At 52.9% G+C, this 19,227-nt stretch overlaps 2 protein-coding genes across 2 annotated transcripts; one reads left to right on the forward strand and one right to left on the reverse strand.

Moving 5' to 3' along the window:
- Positions 1 to 1,737: 1,737 nt before the first annotated feature.
- Positions 1,738 to 5,764, reverse strand: LURAP1 (leucine rich adaptor protein 1). The gene is made up of 2 exons (XM_065746317.1): positions 5,545 to 5,764; positions 1,738 to 2,997 (listed from the first exon to the last, which is right to left on the reverse strand). The coding sequence occupies exons 1-2, from the start codon at positions 5,737 to 5,739 to the stop codon at positions 2,356 to 2,358; spliced, it is 837 nt and encodes a 278-aa protein (XP_065602389.1). The 5' UTR covers positions 5,740 to 5,764; the 3' UTR covers positions 1,738 to 2,355.
- Positions 5,765 to 6,345: 581 nt separating this feature from the next.
- Positions 6,346 to 18,803, forward strand: POMGNT1 (protein O-linked mannose N-acetylglucosaminyltransferase 1 (beta 1,2-)). The gene is made up of 21 exons (XM_065739625.1): positions 6,346 to 6,732; positions 8,869 to 8,977; positions 9,380 to 9,495; positions 9,783 to 9,848; positions 10,347 to 10,460; positions 11,042 to 11,159; positions 11,463 to 11,561; positions 12,064 to 12,191; positions 12,693 to 12,763; positions 13,054 to 13,129; positions 14,063 to 14,146; positions 14,296 to 14,337; positions 14,529 to 14,587; positions 14,838 to 14,910; positions 15,208 to 15,336; positions 15,661 to 15,786; positions 15,952 to 16,016; positions 16,618 to 16,662; positions 16,782 to 16,917; positions 17,417 to 17,526; positions 17,685 to 18,803. The coding sequence occupies exons 1-21, from the start codon at positions 6,622 to 6,624 to the stop codon at positions 17,785 to 17,787; spliced, it is 1,980 nt and encodes a 659-aa protein (XP_065595697.1). The 5' UTR covers positions 6,346 to 6,621; the 3' UTR covers positions 17,788 to 18,803.
- The last annotated feature ends 424 nt before the right edge of the window (positions 18,804 to 19,227 follow it).

Consider the following 19,227-nt stretch of genomic DNA (forward strand, 5'->3'; position numbering starts at 1 on the left):
CCAGAGGAGCAAAAGGGGAGAAGCAAGCATGGGGATCATGAATGTGAACATAGGACCTGGCACCGGGCTCTCCCCCTCCCTGGGAAAAGGTGGTTAAATAGAAGCTGTTATATGACTGCAGCACTCCAGGGACAGGCCCTTTCAGGGCATGCAGGGAGGGGAGAGCCCAGGGGACTTTCCAATAGCTGCCCTTGCCAGTTATTAAAGTGTTTTACTGCCTCGTTAAGACAGCCTAATCTCTGTGTATATCTAAGAGGAAGAATTGGCAGGCAGTGTTGTTGTAACAGCAGTGGGCGTTTTCTGGCACTGCTCTGCTGCTTTATCTGCTTGTTTTCCTGTCCACCCCCAGCACCCAACAGCCCTGTGACACAGCTAGGGCAGCAGATCTACACTCATTGCTAACCCTAAACCATCCACCAGCAGACAGACAACCCCCAGGGCACTTCCCCAGGGAAGCTCTGAGACATGATAGCTCTCATCTCCCCAATTCCAGCTCCAAAGACTGGATTTGAAAGGATGTCCTATTCTGGGGGTATAGAATGGTTAGGTTGGAAGGGACCTTAAAACCCATCCAGTTCCAACCCCCTGCTACAGGCTGGTTGCCCTCCATCAGATCAAGCTGCACAGGACCCCATCCAGCCTGGCCTTGAACACCTCCAGCAATGGGACACACACAACTTCTCTGGACAACTTACAGAGACAGAAAAGCTGGGCTGTAGAATGGGCTGGACATTTTACTTCTATTGATTTTTCTCTTTTTGTTTTGTTTTAATTTTTACCTAAACCCAGCAGAACACGGGGAAACCCTCTCCAGTCCTGGCTTCAGTATCTGCCTCAAGAGCTCAGGATTGAGCAGATGCCAAGGTTAATGGATCATAGGATCAGAGAATCATTTGAGCTGGATAGGTCTCTTAAAGGTCATCTGGTCCAACTCCCCTGCAATGAACAGGGACACTCACAGCTTGACCTGATCAGGTCACAGCTCAGAGCCTGATCCAGCGTGACCTCGAATGTTTCCAGGGGTGGGGTATCCACCACCTCTATGAGCACCCTGTACCAGTGCTTCTCTGTCCTTACTGCAAAAAAACCTTTTCCAGTCTAAATCCAGTCCATATCCAGTCTAAATCCCCCCTCTTTTGGTTTGAAACCACTTCCTCTTGTCCAATCACAACTGACCTTGCTGAAGTCTAGGTCAGTGGCTTGTGCTCACAGTGGACAGATTGATGTTCTCAGGGGTGGCAGCTCCAGCTCTTTTCTTCCCCTAAGCCCCTGCAGGCCCAACAAAGCACCGACAGTGTGGATTTGGAGAAAATTTACCATTTATTAAGCCACAGCTATTGTTGCTGACAGCAATTTTAGCAGCGCTGGAGGACTTACCCTGTCCTCCTGGGGACTCTCATGCAGAGCTAGAAGCAAAGCTTTGGGGACACGGTGGCCATGCATGGAGCCAGGAGCTACTTGCAGGCAGGTGGGATGGGGCAGATTTGGGATGCCCCCAAGTCCTCAGATGCCACCTCCCATGATTTGAATGCTGTTCTGCTCTTGGCCAGCAATGCAGGGAAATGCACATGCAGTCAGGGTGCACCCAACTGCCCCTCTGGCCACGTCTATCTCACCCTGCAGCCACTCCAAGAAGGTGTTGGTTTCCCATTGGCTCCAGGGGATGCTGAACTGACTTCCACCATTCCAACAAGGGCAGAGCTAGGATTCAGCTCTCCATGTGCATGGAAGAACCCTTCCTTGAAGCTGTGGAATGCCAATGTCCTTCCCTGCAACATCCCAAGAAGGGCGCAGATGATGCCCATGCAAGCATACAGCTCAGTGCAAGCCATGTTCTGCAAGCCAGGGGTGCTGGGTGCATAGCAGGCAGGCAGTCAAAGGCACAGCAAGAAGCCAAGGCTCAGAGGGCAGAGAGGACATCTCCAGGCTGCAGATCTACACCAGTGCAGGAGCCAAATGTCTTGGGCCACTCCATCACACAGGACTTGGTCATCTGGTGGAAGAGTCCTCAAACAAACCCAGGGAACCTGGAGCTCCATGTTCCACTGAGTGGCTTCACAGAGACATCTCAACTACCTTCATCTCAAGGAAGGGCTTTCAGCATTGACCATCGACCAAGCCCCAGCTCCTCCCAGCCCCATCTGCCCTTGGAGGGCACTGCCTGGAAAAGGATGATGGAAGTGCTGAGCTGGGATGCCCAGTCCATGGCCCTGCCTCGTGGCTCACACCACACATGCTGGTGCCACCAAATGGGACATGTAGGAGTGGCTCCCATTCCCATTCCCATCCACACCACAATCCCAAGCAGAGCCCAATGAAGCGGAGTGGGCGGTGCAGGGAACAAAGTGCTGTGGGCTACAAGAATGTCACATCGTCCTGGGACTGCAGCCACAGCCAGTGGGCATCGTATTCCAGGTGCAGTTCACTGTTGAGTTTGCAGTTCTCCAAATCGGCCTTGGCCTTCCGAGCCTTCCCACCCACATTCCCCTTCCCCAGCCTTTCCCCAGGCCCCGATTTGGGCTCTTTGCCTGAGTAGCCATTGGCTACCTGGGGCTCCTTAGCAAAGCGCTGCAGGTCTGGGCAGCTCCGATCCGGGCTGAGTTCTGCGTGGGGCCACTCATGCTCCACTCTGCCCTTCTCCTGCTTCGTGAAACCCCTCTCAGGGTCCATCCTTCCCCAGTCCTGATCAGCCCTTCCCAGAGCTCTGGGGAGCTCGGTGGCATTTTGGGAATACTCATCCATGTCGTCAGCCAACGTGTCCAGGTAGCTGCCGATGGAGATGCTGTCCAGCTTGTCGGGGGGGTCCTGCAGGCTGTCCCAGCTGCCCCGTCGTGAGGCTGTCTGGCTGCCTGCCAGGCTGTACTGGCTGCTGGCCAGGCTGCTGCAGCGGCTGGTCAGTGTGCTCTTCTCTTCCAGCAGCCATTTCACCGCCTCGATGCCCTCGTTGACCGCCACCAGCTGCTGTAGGATCTTCACATCCACCGCGCGCAGGTACGCCTGGTGAGGAGACAGAGAGCTCGGCTCAACAGGATGGATGTGCTGTGCCATCCATCCCTGGAGAACCCCAAGTCCCAGTTCTATGAAGGAGGGGCAAGGCAGGGACCTGCGGACATGCTGCCCACCTCCAGCTCTAGGTTCCCACTGGGAATCATATGTTCCCTTCCAGGAATCTTATCTGACGCTTGCGGGCAACACCATCAGGGACTTGCGGCATTCACACAGCTATCCTCATTCAAGCCACCCCCACAAGAACAGGTACAAGGGGATAGTTGCAGGCACTGGATCCAGATCTGAACCCAGAGTACCCTCAGGCCCTGGTGGCATCGAGTAGAGATGCATTAGGACAGCCCCCAGGGTAAGGACCAGTCCCACCTCCGTAGTGAGGGCCCTTTCCGAGTGATTCCAGATCTCCTCCATGCATTCACTTTCCCCCATATGACAAATGAGGGCTCTGCTTCTGGTGGAAAGGATCAGCATGGAAAGCTTTGGAGCCTGAGACCCCAGTCACTTCCAGAACTCCCGGCCTTTTTGGAAGGTGAGAAAAAACAGAGGAGGCACAAAGTGCCTGCCCATCCTGCCCATTGCTTGAGCCCATCCTGCAGCAATCCTGGACAGGAGCTGGGGTCACCATCACCATCCCCCCCCCTCTGCATTGTCAGTTGCTGCCCTGCAAGTCCAGGGGAAGCTCTCTGCAGAACCGCAGCTGCTGCACAAACATCTGTTTTCCTAATGGAAAGCTCTGCGTGCCAAGACATTCCTGTCTGTATGATGCTCGCCGCTGAAAGCCACTGGATTTCCCCTGCACAGGAGGAAAATATTTCACCAGGAAAGGGAACAAAAGGGCAGTGGGGAGAAAGAGAAAAAAATGTACAGTGAGACAGGCACAGGTAAGGGGAGATGAGGGGACAGCCCATTGGCTGCTGTGGGCAGCATATCTCCAAACACAACCTATGCTGCACGCAGCACTCACACTTTGGGAGCTCACAGGACATAGCCCTAAGCATCACTCTTGTCAGCCCAAATGGGAAACAGCAGCATCCCCTCAACAGATCTCCAGGGAGCCCCGTTTGCATCTCACAGCTGGCACCAAGACAAGGCCACTGGGAGGAGGATAGAGCCTGGGAAAGTTCTGTCAAGGTCGCGACACAGAACACGTCTCAAGTCAGAGGGTGCAGAGAAAATGAGCAGACACTTGAAGGGATCTGAAATCAAACCTCCCTGACCCTCCTCAAAGCCACCAGACTGGACTGAAAAAAACGAGAGAGCCGCTGACAGCCCAGATTGGGGCAGCAGCCAGCTCTGAGCTGTAGAAACTTCCTTTCTAGGCAAGTTATTTTACAAACTGCTCCAGCAGGCTTCTCCGCATGCTCTGTCGAAACATTGCCCCTGGCACGGAGGGAGTCTGGGACCTCCCGATGTTGTCCCCAGGCCCTGAGCAGTGCCATTTTTCTCCAGCATACAGAGCAGTGCTGTGAGAGGGCAGGGAAGGAGCAAGGCTCCACGGTCAGATGTTAGGGGCTGGGTGCCAATGGGAACATTCTCCCTGCTTTTGGTTCCCTTTGCTGGAAAGTGTCATTTGCACATCTCCTCCCCAAAACCCACCCTTCCCAGCATCTTTCCCAGAGCCAACCCACCAGGGCTGTCTGCTCTTGGACTGCACCGCACTGTGCCTCGGTTTCCCTGTTCCATCCCATCCTCCTGGTGCTGCACCCAAAAAACACATTGGCACTTTTTTCCCTTGGAGACTGCCAGTTTTAGGGGAGCTGGGGTGAGAAATGGGCCGAAGTGACTGGGGACAAAGCAGGCATCGGGATTTCCATCTTCACAGCAGCTCTGCCCATCCCCTCCATCCCTGCTCAGTACCCAAGGGCACTTTGCCCTGCTAGGGGGCAGGATCCACTCCCCCGCCCCATTCCCGGTTCCCTCCTTCCCGCAGAGAGGAATTTGCCCCCAGGGACACAATATCCTCCCTGGGTCAGGGAAAGCAGTGGGAACGCGCTGTCCCCTCCCCGAGCCGCCCACGCGGGGCGAAGTGCCGCTGCGGGAACGGGGTTGTGCGGAACCGAGCGCGGTGCTGTGCCACACCTGGGGCCCTAATGGGATTTTAGCCCCAGCATTCGGCCGTAATTTTATGAGGCCTGGGCCTTGTGCTGTTACCTGGCGGTACTCAGGTCAGGGCCCGAAGGTGCGGGGCAGGCAGCCTTCCTCCTGCTCGCCCTCCTCCTCCTCCTCCCAGCAGCCCGAGCTCCGCACCTTCCTCCCGCGGTCAGAGTGCAGCCGGGAAGCGGGGATGGAGGCGACGTGGGAACACCAAACGGCCAAGGACGGACCCCCACCCCACCGCCCCGCGCCAGCACCCCCGCAGCTGCAATGAGGCCGTTCTCCTATGGGATCGCCGCGTTCGGTGCCCACGCGTGGGAGCGGAGCGCCCCGCGGCTCCCGGGGGCGAGCGGCAAAGCGGAGGTCCGCTGCCTCCGGGCACAGCGAGCCCCGGGACGGCCCCGTGCCCCCCACCCTCGCCACACTCCGGGCCTCGGCACTCACCAGCTCCAAGCGGAGCGCACGGAGGCGATCGGCGAGCGGCGAGCGGGCGCCGCGAACCGGAGCCGGCAGCGGGGACGGCGGGGCGGGGGCGGGCTCGGCGCGGAACCCCCGCAATAGCCCAGCGGGCGGCCGGCGGCCCACCTTGCCCGCCAACTCCCGCAGGTCCGCGGGCAGCGCATCCCCACCGCCCTCCATGCGGGTGGGGCGGCGGCGGCGGCACCGCGCGGGGCGGAGGCGGAGGCGGTGGCGCTGTCACCCCGGCCACGCCCCCCGCCTCTTTAACCACGCCCATTGCCCTTTGGCCACGCCCCTGCACCAACCGCCTGCCCCCGTACCAGCGAAGTCCTCCAAGCGGCGCAGAGCGGCGCGCGGTGGGAGGAGTTAGTGTGGCCACGCCTCCTCGCGTCTCTGCGGCGCCGGAAGCGGCGCGGCCCCGCTGGTGCTGAGGGGCTGCGGCGGCTTCCAGCCGGGCTCGGCTCGGCCCAGCCCCGCTCACCGCCTGCCGGCGTTCACCGTGAGTAGCCTGGCCGGAGCGCGGCCTCTGCGCCGCACTGTGCTCTGGGGTACGCCCCTGCGTCCTCCCCGTGGCTCCCTTATGGCCTGTGCTCCCCCTTCGGCCGGCCTCCTCTTCCCTCTGGGTGTGTGGGGGAGGCCTGGGCCTTGTGCTGTTACCTGGCGGTACTCAGGCAGACGGCTGCACAGATCTTCCTGGCCCCAGGCCCTGCCAGCCTTGTGTCCTGCTCCGGGTTCTGTCACATACCTGTGGGCTTTTCAGCAGGCAAACCCCTTCTCAGTGCTGTGGCAGAGGTGCTTTCTGGGCCTCGGGATCGAGGGCTTCCCGTTGCCGTCCTTATGGGGTCTTCCAGCAAAGCTTTGTGTCGCTGTGGGGAGGGAGGTTTCGTGCAGCTGTCACGTTGTGTCCTCGTTCACAGCCACCCCTGGTGACAGGCTCTGGCTGTGGTAGGGAGAGGCTCTGTACCTCATCCTGTATTCACTCCATCTGGGCAGGGTGCCCCAATGGATACACGAGTGGAGCCCGGCACATCCTGACCCTCACCCCATGCGGCCCCTGTGACTATGGACGAGTGGAAGCCCAACCTCATCATCAAGCCTCACAAGAAGCGGAGCTGGTACCTGGCCTGGAAGTACAAGCTGATGAACCAGCGGGCGCTGAGGAAGCTGTGCCAGGTGATTCACTCACAAGTCTGTGGTGGATTAGGGAGGATAATCTGGGGCTTACAAGCTTATGGAACAGCTGTGGGGGTGGAGATGGGTCTGCTAGGAGTCCTGTGTGACCTAACATGGCAGGGATGTATAACTTGTCCCTAGAAAAGCTATCTCGCTAGCTCTGTGCTCATCGTGCATGGAGGACTCTGTCATATGGTAGACCAGCTCCTTCTATCTGCAAATGGACTGGTTATGAATGGAGATGCAATTATTCAGGCTTTCCTGGGAGACTTTCAGATAAAAATGTGCCCAGTTCTTCTTCTGGTTCTGTACATGTGCTGTATGCAGCAGAACTCTGCTCACAGTGAGGGACTGACCCTGACAGATAAGATTTGCAAACCAAGCCTTGTATAAGGGACAACAGGTGGAGAGAGAAAATAGGCTGAGGGGTGGGATCTTGTGCCACAGAGGCAGCTGATGTCTGGGAGAGCTCCAGACCTGTTTGCCTGTGCTGTATAAGAGCTAATCCTCAGCCAAGCTGGTATCCTGGAGGGTATAAGGACAGGGAGGGTTTGACTACAGGACAGTGAGCCGCAGAAAAGTAGCAGTTCTTGGGGTAAACAGAGCTTGGTAAATTTTGGGAGATGATGGTGGGGTAGGTTTTGTGTTTGCTTGGGAGGACACAAAGACTTACAGTGGCTCCCTGGGGAAGCAGACTTCTCAGTCTTGCAACCCCTGGAGTGCTTCAGAACAGGCCCAATTGTTCAGGCAGGCACTGCTCACTGTGGTGGGAGCAATGAGCTGGAGCCTGTCTGTCCTGAGCTCTGTTGTACTGATAGGACTTAAGCTCAATTTTCATCTGTGCTTTAAAACTTATAAAGCAGAGCTGCAGCTATAAGTCTACAGCAGCAGGGCCTCTATCAGCAGCTCTGACTGAAACAACCATGCTATTTTTGGCTGCTGGTCCTGCTTGGTGCTGCCTCCTTCAGCCAGCTCTGAGAGCATGGAGTGCTCCCCTGGTATTAACATGGCTATTAACAAGGACCTCTCTGCCAGCTACCACACACAGCCTGCTCCTAGCAACAAGTCCAAGCTCTGTTCTTTGCTGATTAAAAGCTTTTTGTGCTCAGATCCTGAGAGGTGGTCATAGTCCTGAGTCAACAGCAAGTTACTGAGTTAAAATGCTATACTGGTGTTTATATTGTCACATTATCTACATGTCCATCTGTTGTTTTATTGCTGTTTTTTCATCTTCCTCAATTACTTTTGAACCCATTTGGCTGCCTGATAGAGGCAGCAGCAACATCCAGCTTTGAGGCAGTAGATGACAAGGTAACGGGGCAACATGAGTGATCTCACTCCCACACCAGCCTCAGAGAGTCAACCTCAGTGAAGGTATTGTTACAAGGATCCTTAGGAATAAAGTTGCTGAGTGTTTGAGGGGCATAGGGAGACTTAGAAAACCAGTCAGGATTCTGCATGCCAGGCCAGCACTGCAATTCTAAGACCATTTTCTTGGCTGTGGCCAGAGGTGCTCCTGCAGCTTTCATCTGCATGCTGATTGCTTCCCACCTCTGGATGTTTGTGGTCCAAGTCTTCCTGTCTGAAAGAAGATCCTTATGGCATGGAATAGTTTCTGCTTTACTCTGGCTCTGAATACATGGGAAAACACAGAAAATGAGGAAGAGATGCACCAGGGCCATGGGAAGTGGCAGTGCTGCCATTGGGGTTTCTGTGAACTGCTACATAGCCCCTGTCCTTCCCATCACCACACCATCTACATCCTCATTGACTGCTGTGTAGCTTGCTGCAGACTGCAGTCTGCTGAAGTCAGACTTGAGCTTTTTGGTTTTGCTGTGTTTTGGTCACAGTATTTCTTCCTTCCTGTGAGTATCCCGGATATGTGGTTGCAGGGGAAGTGGGTTATTTCTCACATATCAAATGTTTAGTGCTCTCCAGCTGAAGGTGTGTCTCACCCTACAACTGTCATCTGTATTTCCTTCTCTTTCTCTTCCCCTAGAAGAAAGAGGGAAATGTCAAGTGCTGAAGATTTCTAGCAAGATCTCCCTGGGGTGCCCTGCAGATTGGGCCAGGGAGGAAGCCTGATCTTGGGGCTGTTACTTACAAGTTGCTAACAGAAAGCATCCTGCTTTCCAGACAGGTGCTGTCCTCTTCTTGCTTGTAACTGTGATTGTGAACATCAAGCTGATCTTGGACACCAGGAGAGCTGCTTATGAAGAGGAAGAGGAGTCTGCGCAGGAGTATGGTGAGAGGCAGGACCTTGCTTTTCATTGAAAGGAAGGGAATCAGAGAGAAGGGGATAATTTCTTTAAATCAAGTGAAACCTATGGCCAGCTACAGTATGAAAGACAGATTTGTGCCTGTGTGTTTAACAAAAATTATTAGAAAAATATGTTTCAGTTCTTGGTCTGTCTACTCAAGGCTTTAGGACATATGGTTACAGAGATCTGCAGGGGGATAGCTAGGACCAGACCAGCTGCTGGTTTGGATTTCCTTTACTTGGTTTCCCCTTAGATTCTGACCCATGGTCTGATAGACTGGAGTGCCCGATGGGTATCATGTCCTAGGGATTTGGTTGGGTTAGGGACAAGCAAAGACAGACCAGAGGTATCTGGGCTGGTTGAGACTGTGCATTCCTCCTCTGTAGATGATGAGATGCTGAATGTGGAGGCCCCTAGGCACCCTGTGAGCAACAAGAAGGTCTTGGATGTCGAGGTGTACTCCAGCCGATCGAAGGTCTACGTTGCTGTGGATGGGACAACAGTAAGTGATGGGTGCTGGCTGTCCGTGTGAGCAAATGATGGTTTGGGGTTGGATGGGTGAAGCCTTGAACTGTGGGTAGTGAGAGTGATTATGTAGCTGGTAAAGAAATAGGGATCCTAGAGGACTGTGGAGATGTTCTGCACTGACTTCTTCTCAGGCATTCATGAATACTGTGAGCAAAGGCAGTCTCAACAGGAGAAATGCTAACCTTTTGTTTGGGGGCCCTGCTGGGTGTGCAGGGAATTAGGGATGCTGGCTTATGGTTCTTGTCAATTCACCACTTGCAGGTCCTGGAAGATGAGGCTCGGGAGCAGGGAAGAGGGATCCATGTCATTGTCTTAAATCAGGCTACGGTAAAGCATCTCTGCACATCGACATGTGTCTTCCTTTCTGAAATGTTTTTGTCCTTCTTGTTTAACTGTTTGATGTGTGAGACAAAGGGCAGTCAGGAGAGAAGTCCCCAGATTTGTTTGCTTTCAGTTGCCAGAATATGACGTGGTCACCCAAAAGGTCCATGCTGTATTTCTCTTGCACTTACCTTGCTCAGGGAAAGGCATTTATGGGTTTCTCAAGTAATTTGGACTTGGTTGAGAAGGCGTGTGACCTGCAGCAGGGATGGCACTGGGGAACAGGCAGGAGAGGAGTTGTGGGAATAGAGTAAAGCTGTCCTTTGGACCTCAGCATTTTGTGTGCTGTGTGAAGGCTGAGTTTGTCTGGGTACTTGCTCCCTAGCGTACTAAAAAAGGAACTCATGTTGTTTCAGGGTTAAGGTTCTCAAGGCACATTTCTGTAGTTGTACATGTCCTGGTCATATAGAGTTTAAGGTATGTCTCACATTTGAATACCAACAGGGTCATGTGATGGCCAAGAGGGTCTTTGACACCTATTCTCCTCATGAAGATGAAGCTATGGTACTTTTCCTCAATATGGTTGCCCGGGGCCGGATCCTGATCTTCACCATTAAGGTAGATATGACCTGTCACATTTCCAGCTGTGCTGTGTTTCCCTGGTTGGATCACCTCCCTTCTCATTCTTCCTTATTATTGCTGTGTGTCCAGCAAGACTGGAGGGCAAAAAGAACAAACAGGTTATCAGAGCTTGCAGTCATAAACAAGGTGGAGAATGAACACAAAGAAATGTAAGGACATAGTGAGAGCTGGCCAGGAGATGCTCTGTGCCAGTCCTAAGCTATGCCAGTTCCAGGCTGTTTTGGCAAAAGCTGTAATCTGTTGGCTATGGGCTACTGTGTGAGCAACAGTGTGCTTTAAGGCTGCAGATTCACATGTGTAAAGTATTGGTAGGTACATTCTGTCCCTGCTTGAGAGCAATTTGGTCTCAAGGAAACAGAATTCTGACTCCTTTGACCTACCCATAGGTCATGGTGGGGAAAAAAAACCAGCAGGTTTTGTGGCATGGAGATCTTGGGAACCTGCTGATGAAGGTCTCAGGCTCTGCTGATTTCAGAAAATGGGCCCTGTACCTCTTTGGTATTGATGGTAGGTTCTCCTTGTATGCAGCCCTCAGCTGCGGGGTTGTTTTATTCCAGGATGAAGGCTCCTTTCACCTCAAGGACACAGCCAAGAATGTCCTGAAAAGCCTGGGGAGCCAAGTTGCACCATTCCTAAGCTGGAGAGACATGTGGACGTTTGTGGGGAAGAAGGGAGGTATGAGTCTGCCACTGCTTTGGGAGATAGTTCATAACCCCTTTTGGGGAGAGAACGAAGGTAGAAAGTCCCAGTCTATCCTCAATGTGCTATATGACCACCAAGTAACAAAAAGCAAGCAGCTCTGTTATGGGGATGAGGGAGGGTGATGAAGGTGGAGAATGCCCCTTCAGCAGTTCCCCAGAGGCCAATGGGGAGAAGATGCAAAGCCACCACCCTGACCTGCAGCCTCTGCTCATGCCTTAGCACAGTTCAGGTGAGCCCTTCCAGGCAGTTGTGACCTTGTGTCCCTCCCAATTCCAGGGGAGGTATATGGGGAGAAGCATGCCAAGTCACCTGCCCTCTCAACTTGGGGTGACCCTGTACTGCTGAAGACAGAAGTTCATTTGACGTCTGTAGAAGGTAAGGAAGTTGAAATTTCCTTTCTGTTGCTGGATGTCTCTGGGGAATGTCTGCCCATAGCTCTTGATGCTTTTAAGTCAGAGCCATAGGTCTGCTAGCAGCATCCCAGGATCGATTTAAGGCTGTTTGTGATGAGGTACTGACATACAATGACACTAGCTTCCCTTCTTCCTGTTTCCATGGCTATTCCAGACATGATTATAGGGAGAGGTGAGAATGAGGGACTGAGGACATGGTGTGGCCATTCATCCCCTCTTCAGATTAGGCCTGGTCCAGTTGTGTGACTGTTGGTCTTGAACAAGGCCTGTTGCTGCCCAGAGAGGCCATGCAGAAGGGATAGTTTCTAAATGGCTCTTTTGGTTATGTCCTGTATCCTGCAGAGATGCTTGTTTGTGGCAGTAAGAACTGGTTTGCTGACAGCTGAACCCAGAGTGGGAGTATGCAAGATGAGGCCATGGAATGAGTGGTCTTTTTTGTTTTTTTTTCTCCTTGGTGCCTCCAGATGCTGAGTGTCACTGGCCTGATACAGAGCTGAACCGTCGCCGGAGAAGATTCTGCAGCAAAGTAGAAGGTTATGGCAGTGTCTGCAGCTGCAAAGACCCCACACCCATTGAGTTCAACCCTGATCCTGTAAGTACAGAGGCCAAGTATCTGGAAGGCTTCAAGAGGGAGGGCTGGGATGGACCATGTGTGTTCGCAGCTCTGATGTAAAATGATGTCCATATACAGCAGTTGAGTACTGGTGACTGCACTTGGGCAAGCTCTTATGCCCTGGCAAATGTAGAGTGAATATGCTGGGGTCAGGCCCTTCTGGGGAAGGGGAGATTCCTTGTCCTGCATCTGTCCTGAGCTACAAGGTTCACATGACTCTAGGGACCTCAGTGTAAGTAGCTGAGCCTGTGTATTTGGAGATGGAACAGCTGTGATAGCCTTTGGGATGTTCTTAGCACACTGTTGACAGGTTTTTATAAGAATCTGTAGGTGGATACAGGTTGGGATTTGGGAGCATGTTCTGAGGTGGGATGAGGGGAGGAAGCTGACAGGGTCTTCAGCAGTGCTGAATGGACCATATCCCACGTGGCTGGTGTGGCACAGTCTTGCCCAGCCCCACTCACGTATTTTCTCTTGCAGCTCAATGACAATAAAGTCTTCGATGTGCCTGTTGCTGTTATTGCAGGGAACCGCCCCAACTACCTGTACAGGTAACCACTTCAGGGGTCACAGTTTCTCTGCTCTGGGCCATGAGACCACACAGTGGTTAAGCTCTCTGTTGCATCCTGCTGACAGGATCCTAGGGCTGTGCAGGCAACATGGGCAGACCTGCTGGGATAAGTCCTGGGGTCCTAGGCCATGGGGAGAGGAAAACCCAGGGCACCAGGTTCTTTCCCTCACTTTGTGCCCTTATCCCAACCCAAGGGATCTGTATCCTTCTCTAGAGTGGTCTGGACCCACTGGGATTGCGCTGTGCTCAGGCCCCCTTGTCTCTTCCTAGGATGCTGCGTTCCTTGCTTTCAGCTCAGGGTGTCAATCCTCAGATGATCACAGTCTTCATCGATGGGTACTATGAGGTGAGTGTGCTCCTGTCTGTTGATCCTTGGTCCCACAGTCCTGGCAGCACAATGTGCTCCAGGACATGCATTTGGGATCCCTGTAGGTCTCAGGAGCTTTCCAGCTCATCTGTACAGCAGCCTGTAAGATACTGTCCAGTTACTCTGTGATAAAGTTGGAGAGGGGAACAGGCTCATTCCCTTGTAGGCCTTTCCCACCACTGTCAGACTGGGGCAGCTGGTGTGTTTATGCAGGCTCTTACTGCAGTGCATCAGAGTTGTTAAAGATAGTAGCATCCATTACCATAGCAACTGGAGCAGTATCCCTCATCTGCGAGGGGGCAGCTTAGGTGCTCGTGCTGCCATGGTGGATGCAAAGAAAAAAGGGAGCTGTTGGTGTAATGGGAGCTCCTTCCCTCAGTGGCAGCTAGGAGATGGAATAGACAGTACGAAGATGGAGAAGCAGAGGATTTTCAGCCCAAACATGGATTATTGTGGCGGGGGGTATTGGAGCTAGATGATCTTTATAAAGTCCCTTCCAACCCATGCCATTCTGTGAATCTGTGATGATTCTATTATTTCTCACCCCAGTAAGGATGAGGATATGCTGGGACAGAGGTCCTTCTTGGCAACTGTGGAAGAAAATTTAGTTCTTTTAGCCTTTTAGGTATTCTTTGGATACAAGTCTGGGTACAGAAATTAGTGGGGCTAGCATGCTTATGGCCAGGGTTAGAGATATTTAGAAGCTGAAAGGGCCAAGGTGGTTCAGTGAGTTTCTTGTCATGAGGCCTTCAGCCCAGCTTTTTTTGGAGCCTCACTTTGCATTCAGGAGGACAGCCATGTGAAGGAAGTCCTATGGACATATTCTTGGTGTTCCAGGGAGCTGATGCTATGGTAAAGAGTGGGGAGAACATGTCCAAAACCATGTTTGAGCTCTGTACATTCCCATTGCAGGAGCCAATGGATGTTGTGGAGCTGTTTGGCCTCTCAGGAATCCAGCACACTCCCATCAGCATTAAAAATGCCAGAGTTTCTCAGGTGAGAGATCCTTACCAGCCCCAAGGAAAATTATTTCCTGGGATAGTATTTGAGGGAGGTAGGCTTAGCCCCACAGCGGTGCCAGGCTGCCCCTCCCTGTGGTCTAGGAGTTGATGCTAATGCAAGCAATTATTTGTCTATTCTTATAGCACTACAAAGCCAGTCTGACTGCAACCTTCAACCTGTTCCCAGTAAGTGCCTGGGCCCTTGGGAATGAGACACTGCAGGGTGTCCCTGGGAAAGTGGTGTTTGTGACAGCCTGTCTCACAGGAGCTGGAATCTGTCCTGTGGCAGAGGGAGCAGCACGCCCAGGGGACGCTCCTGGGTGTCTCTGCCCTGTTCTGATACTCTCTCATCCTTCTGACATCTCTTTGCCCTACAGGATGCCAAATTTGCTGTGGTTCTGGAGGAAGATCTTGACATTTCTGTTGACTTCTTCAGGTAAAGCTGTGGATCACTGAGCTTCTGGTTGGGTTGGGCTTCTGGGATTTTGTGGATCTTGTCCTTTTTTCATTTTTGAAGCTACTGATCTGTTTTGCACACATGCTTATGCCAACATATGCCACCTCAGCTGAAGAGATGGGTTAAATGGTCTCAGTAGTTGTGGATGGTTCATCCCTTGGTGGAGAATTTGCCTTGATTTGTTTGTGGGAAGGATTTTTGATCAGGGACTGGGCAACTCTTTCCTCAGCTTTCTGAGCCAGTCAATACACCTGCTGGAGGAGGATGAGAGCCTGTACTGCATCTCAGCGTGGAATGACCAGGTGGGTCAGGGAAAGTGGCAGAGGAGGGACAGCTCTACCCTGTGTTGTTCCCAAGTCAGGCTGAGGTCTGAGTGCCTTCTGTAATTGGGGTTGCCCCCAGCCCTGCCAACCTAAGTCAGTGGGTTTCCCCAGCCCTGGACCATTTGGAAGTGCCCCTGCAAACTGCCATCCTATTGCTGCCCTGTGCTTACCAGTGACTGTCCTTGCTATGTGTGCTGGGAGCTGGCGGAGGCCAAGTTATTTTGGAGGGGCAGAGGGTTGTACTTAGAATGCTAAATGCTTCCCTTAACATTTCAGGGCTATGAGCACACAGCTGAGGACCCCTCACTCCTGTATCGTGTGGAGACCATGCCAGGCCTGGGCTGGGTACTACGGAAGAGCCTGTACAAGGATGAGCTGGAACCAAAGTGGCCAACCCCGGAGAAGGTGAGTATCTCAGGGGGGCACTGTCTTCAGCAACACATCTCTGTCCATCAGCAGTCCCTGATCATCACTTATCCCCATGAGCAGAACTCTTGGAGGAGCCCTAGCTCTTCCTGAGCTTCACCTGGGCTAGATGCCCAAGCAGGATGGATTTAGGATAAACATTAACTTGAGGACCATGTAACCAGCCACAGAGTTGTCTGCAACAGCCTAAGCAAGCTGGGACTTTGTTGACTAAAGCTTGAGGGGTTATCCAGGAAGTCCCTGAACAGCCACACTGCTGAATGTCCTCAGACTTGAATGCAAGCAGCAGTTTCTCCTCCCCAGCTCTGGGACTGGGACATGTGGATGCGGATGCCTGAGCAGAGGAAGGGCCGAGAGTGCATCATCCCTGACATCTCACGCTCCTACCACTTTGGCATTGTGGGGCTCAACATGAATGGCTACTTTCATGTGAGTGACTTCCTTCAGCCCATGGCTCTGCCAGACCCTGTCGTGGTGTCAAATTCTGACCCCACACACCTCTCCAGGTGGTGGAAATACTAAAGGTGTCCTTCAAGTACTGTTCACTCCTGAATGAACCCTGTTTTCTTTGTCTCCTTCCTCTCTTCCTACCAGGAAGCTTATTTCAAAAAGCACAAGTTCAACACCGTTCCAAATGTTCAGCTTAAAAATGTGGAGAGGTAAGTGCTAATTGGAAGGAGATTTGGATAAAGCAGCTACACAACATGATCTTTCTTTCTTATGCTGGGGATGTCTTCCCTTCCCAAACAGCTACCATCAGTTACCTCTGATCACAACACGCATGCTCCACTGTGGGAATTCTTGCAGTGATTTTTGTGAGATTGTATGCAACTAACCCATCTTCCAGGAAGCCCAAAAGCACAAAACATCCCTCGTTCTTGTTTGTAAGACCTCAGCAACAGTGGAGGACAGACACCTGTGTGTAATTAATCCCTTTCACTGTGAAGGTGCCTGATCCTCCAAGCTTGGCTTGGAACTTAGAGCTCTCAAGCTGCATGCAGCTAGCCCTGTGATTATTTATTATTATTATTTTCTTCTAAAAACATGGATACTGTGTAAGAGGCAGTTCAAAATTAGTCAAGCAAATGTAAAGGGTCACATTTTTGCTGCCACATTCTGCTAAGATGTATGGTGATCTCCACTCTGTCCATTGTCTCCTACTTATCTTTTAGTGTTACAGCCTTAAGCAAGGATCATCCCAAGATGGCTGAAATTTATTACACTCTCTGTTCTAACCTCTGTGCTCTCTTCCTCCAACAGCTTGAGGAAGGATGCGTATGAGACTGAAATTCATCGGCTCCTGGGGTAAGTGCCAGCAGGAAGGATGGGAGTCCACAGAGCTTCCTGGATGGACCAAGTATGACAGCAGAAGGAATGGAGGTGGCCCTAGCCACTGCTTGCATCTCCTCATTCTGTTTCTGCAGTGAGGCTCAAGTCTTGGACCACAGCAAGAACCCCTGTGAGGACTCCTTTGTGCCTGACACTGAGGGCAGGGTCTATGTCATGTTCATCAAGATGGAGCAGGAAGCAGATTTCACCACCTGGACTCAGCTTGCCAAGGTAAGGCTCTAGCATAGCCCAGCCTCACCCCACCCATTCACTGTTCTTGGCATTACTGGAAAACAACTGGCTGTTTTTCTTGGTTATGTTCTTGGCCTAAACACGGCTTAGGAAATGGATTCGTGCTGCCCTTGGGTAACGTTTAAGCTCTGTGTTTACAGTGGACACTGGGTCATTTTTAGGCTGATTCTTGACTCTGTGGTGATAGAGTTTTTGGCCTCCCTGTGTGGGAGCTTATGGTCCAAGCTGTTTAGAATCACTTGCCTGGAGGTGCTGGTCAAACACACTGCCCTGAAGCAAGTGAGCAAGCTCCCCATCTACTCTTACTGATGATGGTGGATGGAGGTGTGTTTCTCCCAGCTGCCCTCATCAAGCTGATGTTCACTCTCTGCTGTTTCTTGGTGAGGGCAAGGGTGTTGGTTTTTTGCTTGCTGGAGAGCACTTGACTGTCGTCCATCCTAAGGCACTGATGTTTCTTCTTCCCTCCCTGCCATCCTAGTGCCTCCACATCTGGGACCTGGATGTCCGTGGGAACCACAAGGGGCTGTGGCGACTCTTCCGCAAGAAAAACCACTTCCTCGTGGTGGGGGTCCCCGCCTCCCCTTACTCGTGAGTATCAGGGGCATAGCAACTTGGGTAATGCCCTACAATCCTCAATGGCATTGCCCCCTGCCCAGGACACTGTGTTTTCCACTTCTGTCCCAGCTCACTCTTGGGGTTTTCTAGCACTATCCATGCCATTTCCCATCCAGCCTTCTCACCTGCAGGTCCAAGAAGCCCCCATCAGTGATCCCAGTCTACATGGAGCCCCCTGCCAAGGAGGAGGGGGCAGTGGCAGTGGCAGCAGTTGCTGCAGCAGAGCAGACGTGAGACTGGCACCTGGGAAGTGAACTGGGCCGGAGAAGACAGAGACACCCATGGTGCAGAGACCGAGTTGGCAGCAGCTCTTGGAGGCTGGTGACTTGACATGGACATTTATTTCAGGCTGCAGAATGAGATCTTGGGCTGCATTCAGCCCCCTGTTGTGGTCTCCCTCTCCCTTGCACAGGGGCAGGGTCCTGTAGATATTCCACCTTCCCATCCAAGGAACTTTTTTTTTGTTTTTGTTTTTAACACAGACTCTTTACTAATGCTGCTCCCATTGCTCCCTGTCTGGGCAAGATTGGAGGAAGGAGGTGCTTGGCTAGGAGTTGGAGGAGGCTTTTAAACACCTCTGCACCCTTTTTTTGCCCCCAAGTCCTGAGAAGGCAGCATGTTCATGTACAAGTGCTGCAGCCCTCTAGCTGGGTGTTAATTATTAACTCTTGCCCAGCTGTGTCCTTGCCCAGAGGTGAGCACAGTGGTGAAGAGGGGATCTACCAGCTTCTTTTCTTTCTCCTGTACAACGGATGCACCTTGAAGACTGCACTGGGTTGGACATCTCACTGTGGACCACCACAGCCGATGCAACCCAGCTCAAAGGCAAAAGGGAATACTGAGGAGGAGCTGGATTTGCTGTGGACACATCAAGGATACCCTGTCCCCAACTGGAGGGCAGTCAGGTGTCCCTTTCCCTGCAGTTCTGGGAGCTGGAGATGACTCGATGGAGGAGGACCAGGCTGTGTGGTGCTGCTCAGACTGCCCTCGCCCACTTTCTTCATGGGGAGCAGCTCTGCCTCCCCTGAGTCATAGGAGTAGGGGGTGAAAGTGCCTTGCAGAGCAAGATGGAAGCAGTGAGTGGGGATCCCACAGCTGCAGAGTCCAGTTGGACCTGGGCCCTCTGGCAGCTGGTACTGGAGAGAGAGAGAGATGCTGCATCCTGGCACGTTCCTTGCCTGTGGTACTGTAGCCCTGCTCTCCCTCCTCCCTATCTGGGTAACCCTAGCTCACTTTCTAACAATGGGGTGGGGAGGAAGGGGTGGGGGGGGGTTTGTTCTCCTCAATCTCCACCTTTGCTGTGGTACGAAGCTAGCAGGAAAGCTGTGAGCTGAGCCTGGATGGGCAGCCTGGCTTTCCTAACGTGGTACACACTCTGTGAAGAGGGAGGGGGGTCCTTATTCTCCTTCCTGTGCCTTAGGAAGCACCCCAGGCCCCCTCTCACCCCGTCTACTGGTACTGATATCCTCCTCCCAAGTAGGACCTGTCCTAGTCCCTTGCTCAGTCCACCTCCCTGCCTCATCTGTGCAGTGAGAGATCGATCCCTGCTCAGGTCCTGCATCCTCAGGCAGGGATGCTCTGGCTTGTCCCTGTGAGCAGGATTTGCTGCTTAGCCCTTTCCCTGTGCTCACAGGGATTAATGTGAGGGCTGGCCCCTGGGGTGTGGCACTCTTG

The sequence above is a fragment of the Cyrtonyx montezumae genome, unplaced genomic scaffold, assembly GCF_038088225.1.
Source record: "Cyrtonyx montezumae isolate F1298 unplaced genomic scaffold, pur_monq_1.0 scaffold_1, whole genome shotgun sequence".
Lineage (NCBI taxonomy): Eukaryota > Metazoa > Chordata > Aves > Galliformes > Odontophoridae > Cyrtonyx > Cyrtonyx montezumae.

Bases quoted from the DNA above. Each gene is read 5' to 3' on its own strand.
- LURAP1 (XM_065746317.1), bottom strand. From the start codon at position 5,739: ATGGAGGGCGGTGGGGATGCGCTGCCCGCGGACCTGCGGGAGTTGGCG. The intron at 2,998-5,544 runs GTGAGTGCCGAG...TCTCCTCACCAG, and splicing joins GTGCGCTCCGCTTGGAGCTG to GCGTACCTGCGCGCGGTGGA.
- POMGNT1 (XM_065739625.1), top strand. From the start codon at position 6,622: ATGGACGAGTGGAAGCCCAACCTCATCATCAAGCCTCACAAGAAGCGG. The intron at 9,496-9,782 runs GTAAGTGATGGG...CACCACTTGCAG, and splicing joins TTGCTGTGGATGGGACAACA to GTCCTGGAAGATGAGGCTCG. The intron at 12,764-13,053 runs GTAACCACTTCA...GTCTCTTCCTAG, and splicing joins CGCCCCAACTACCTGTACAG to GATGCTGCGTTCCTTGCTTT.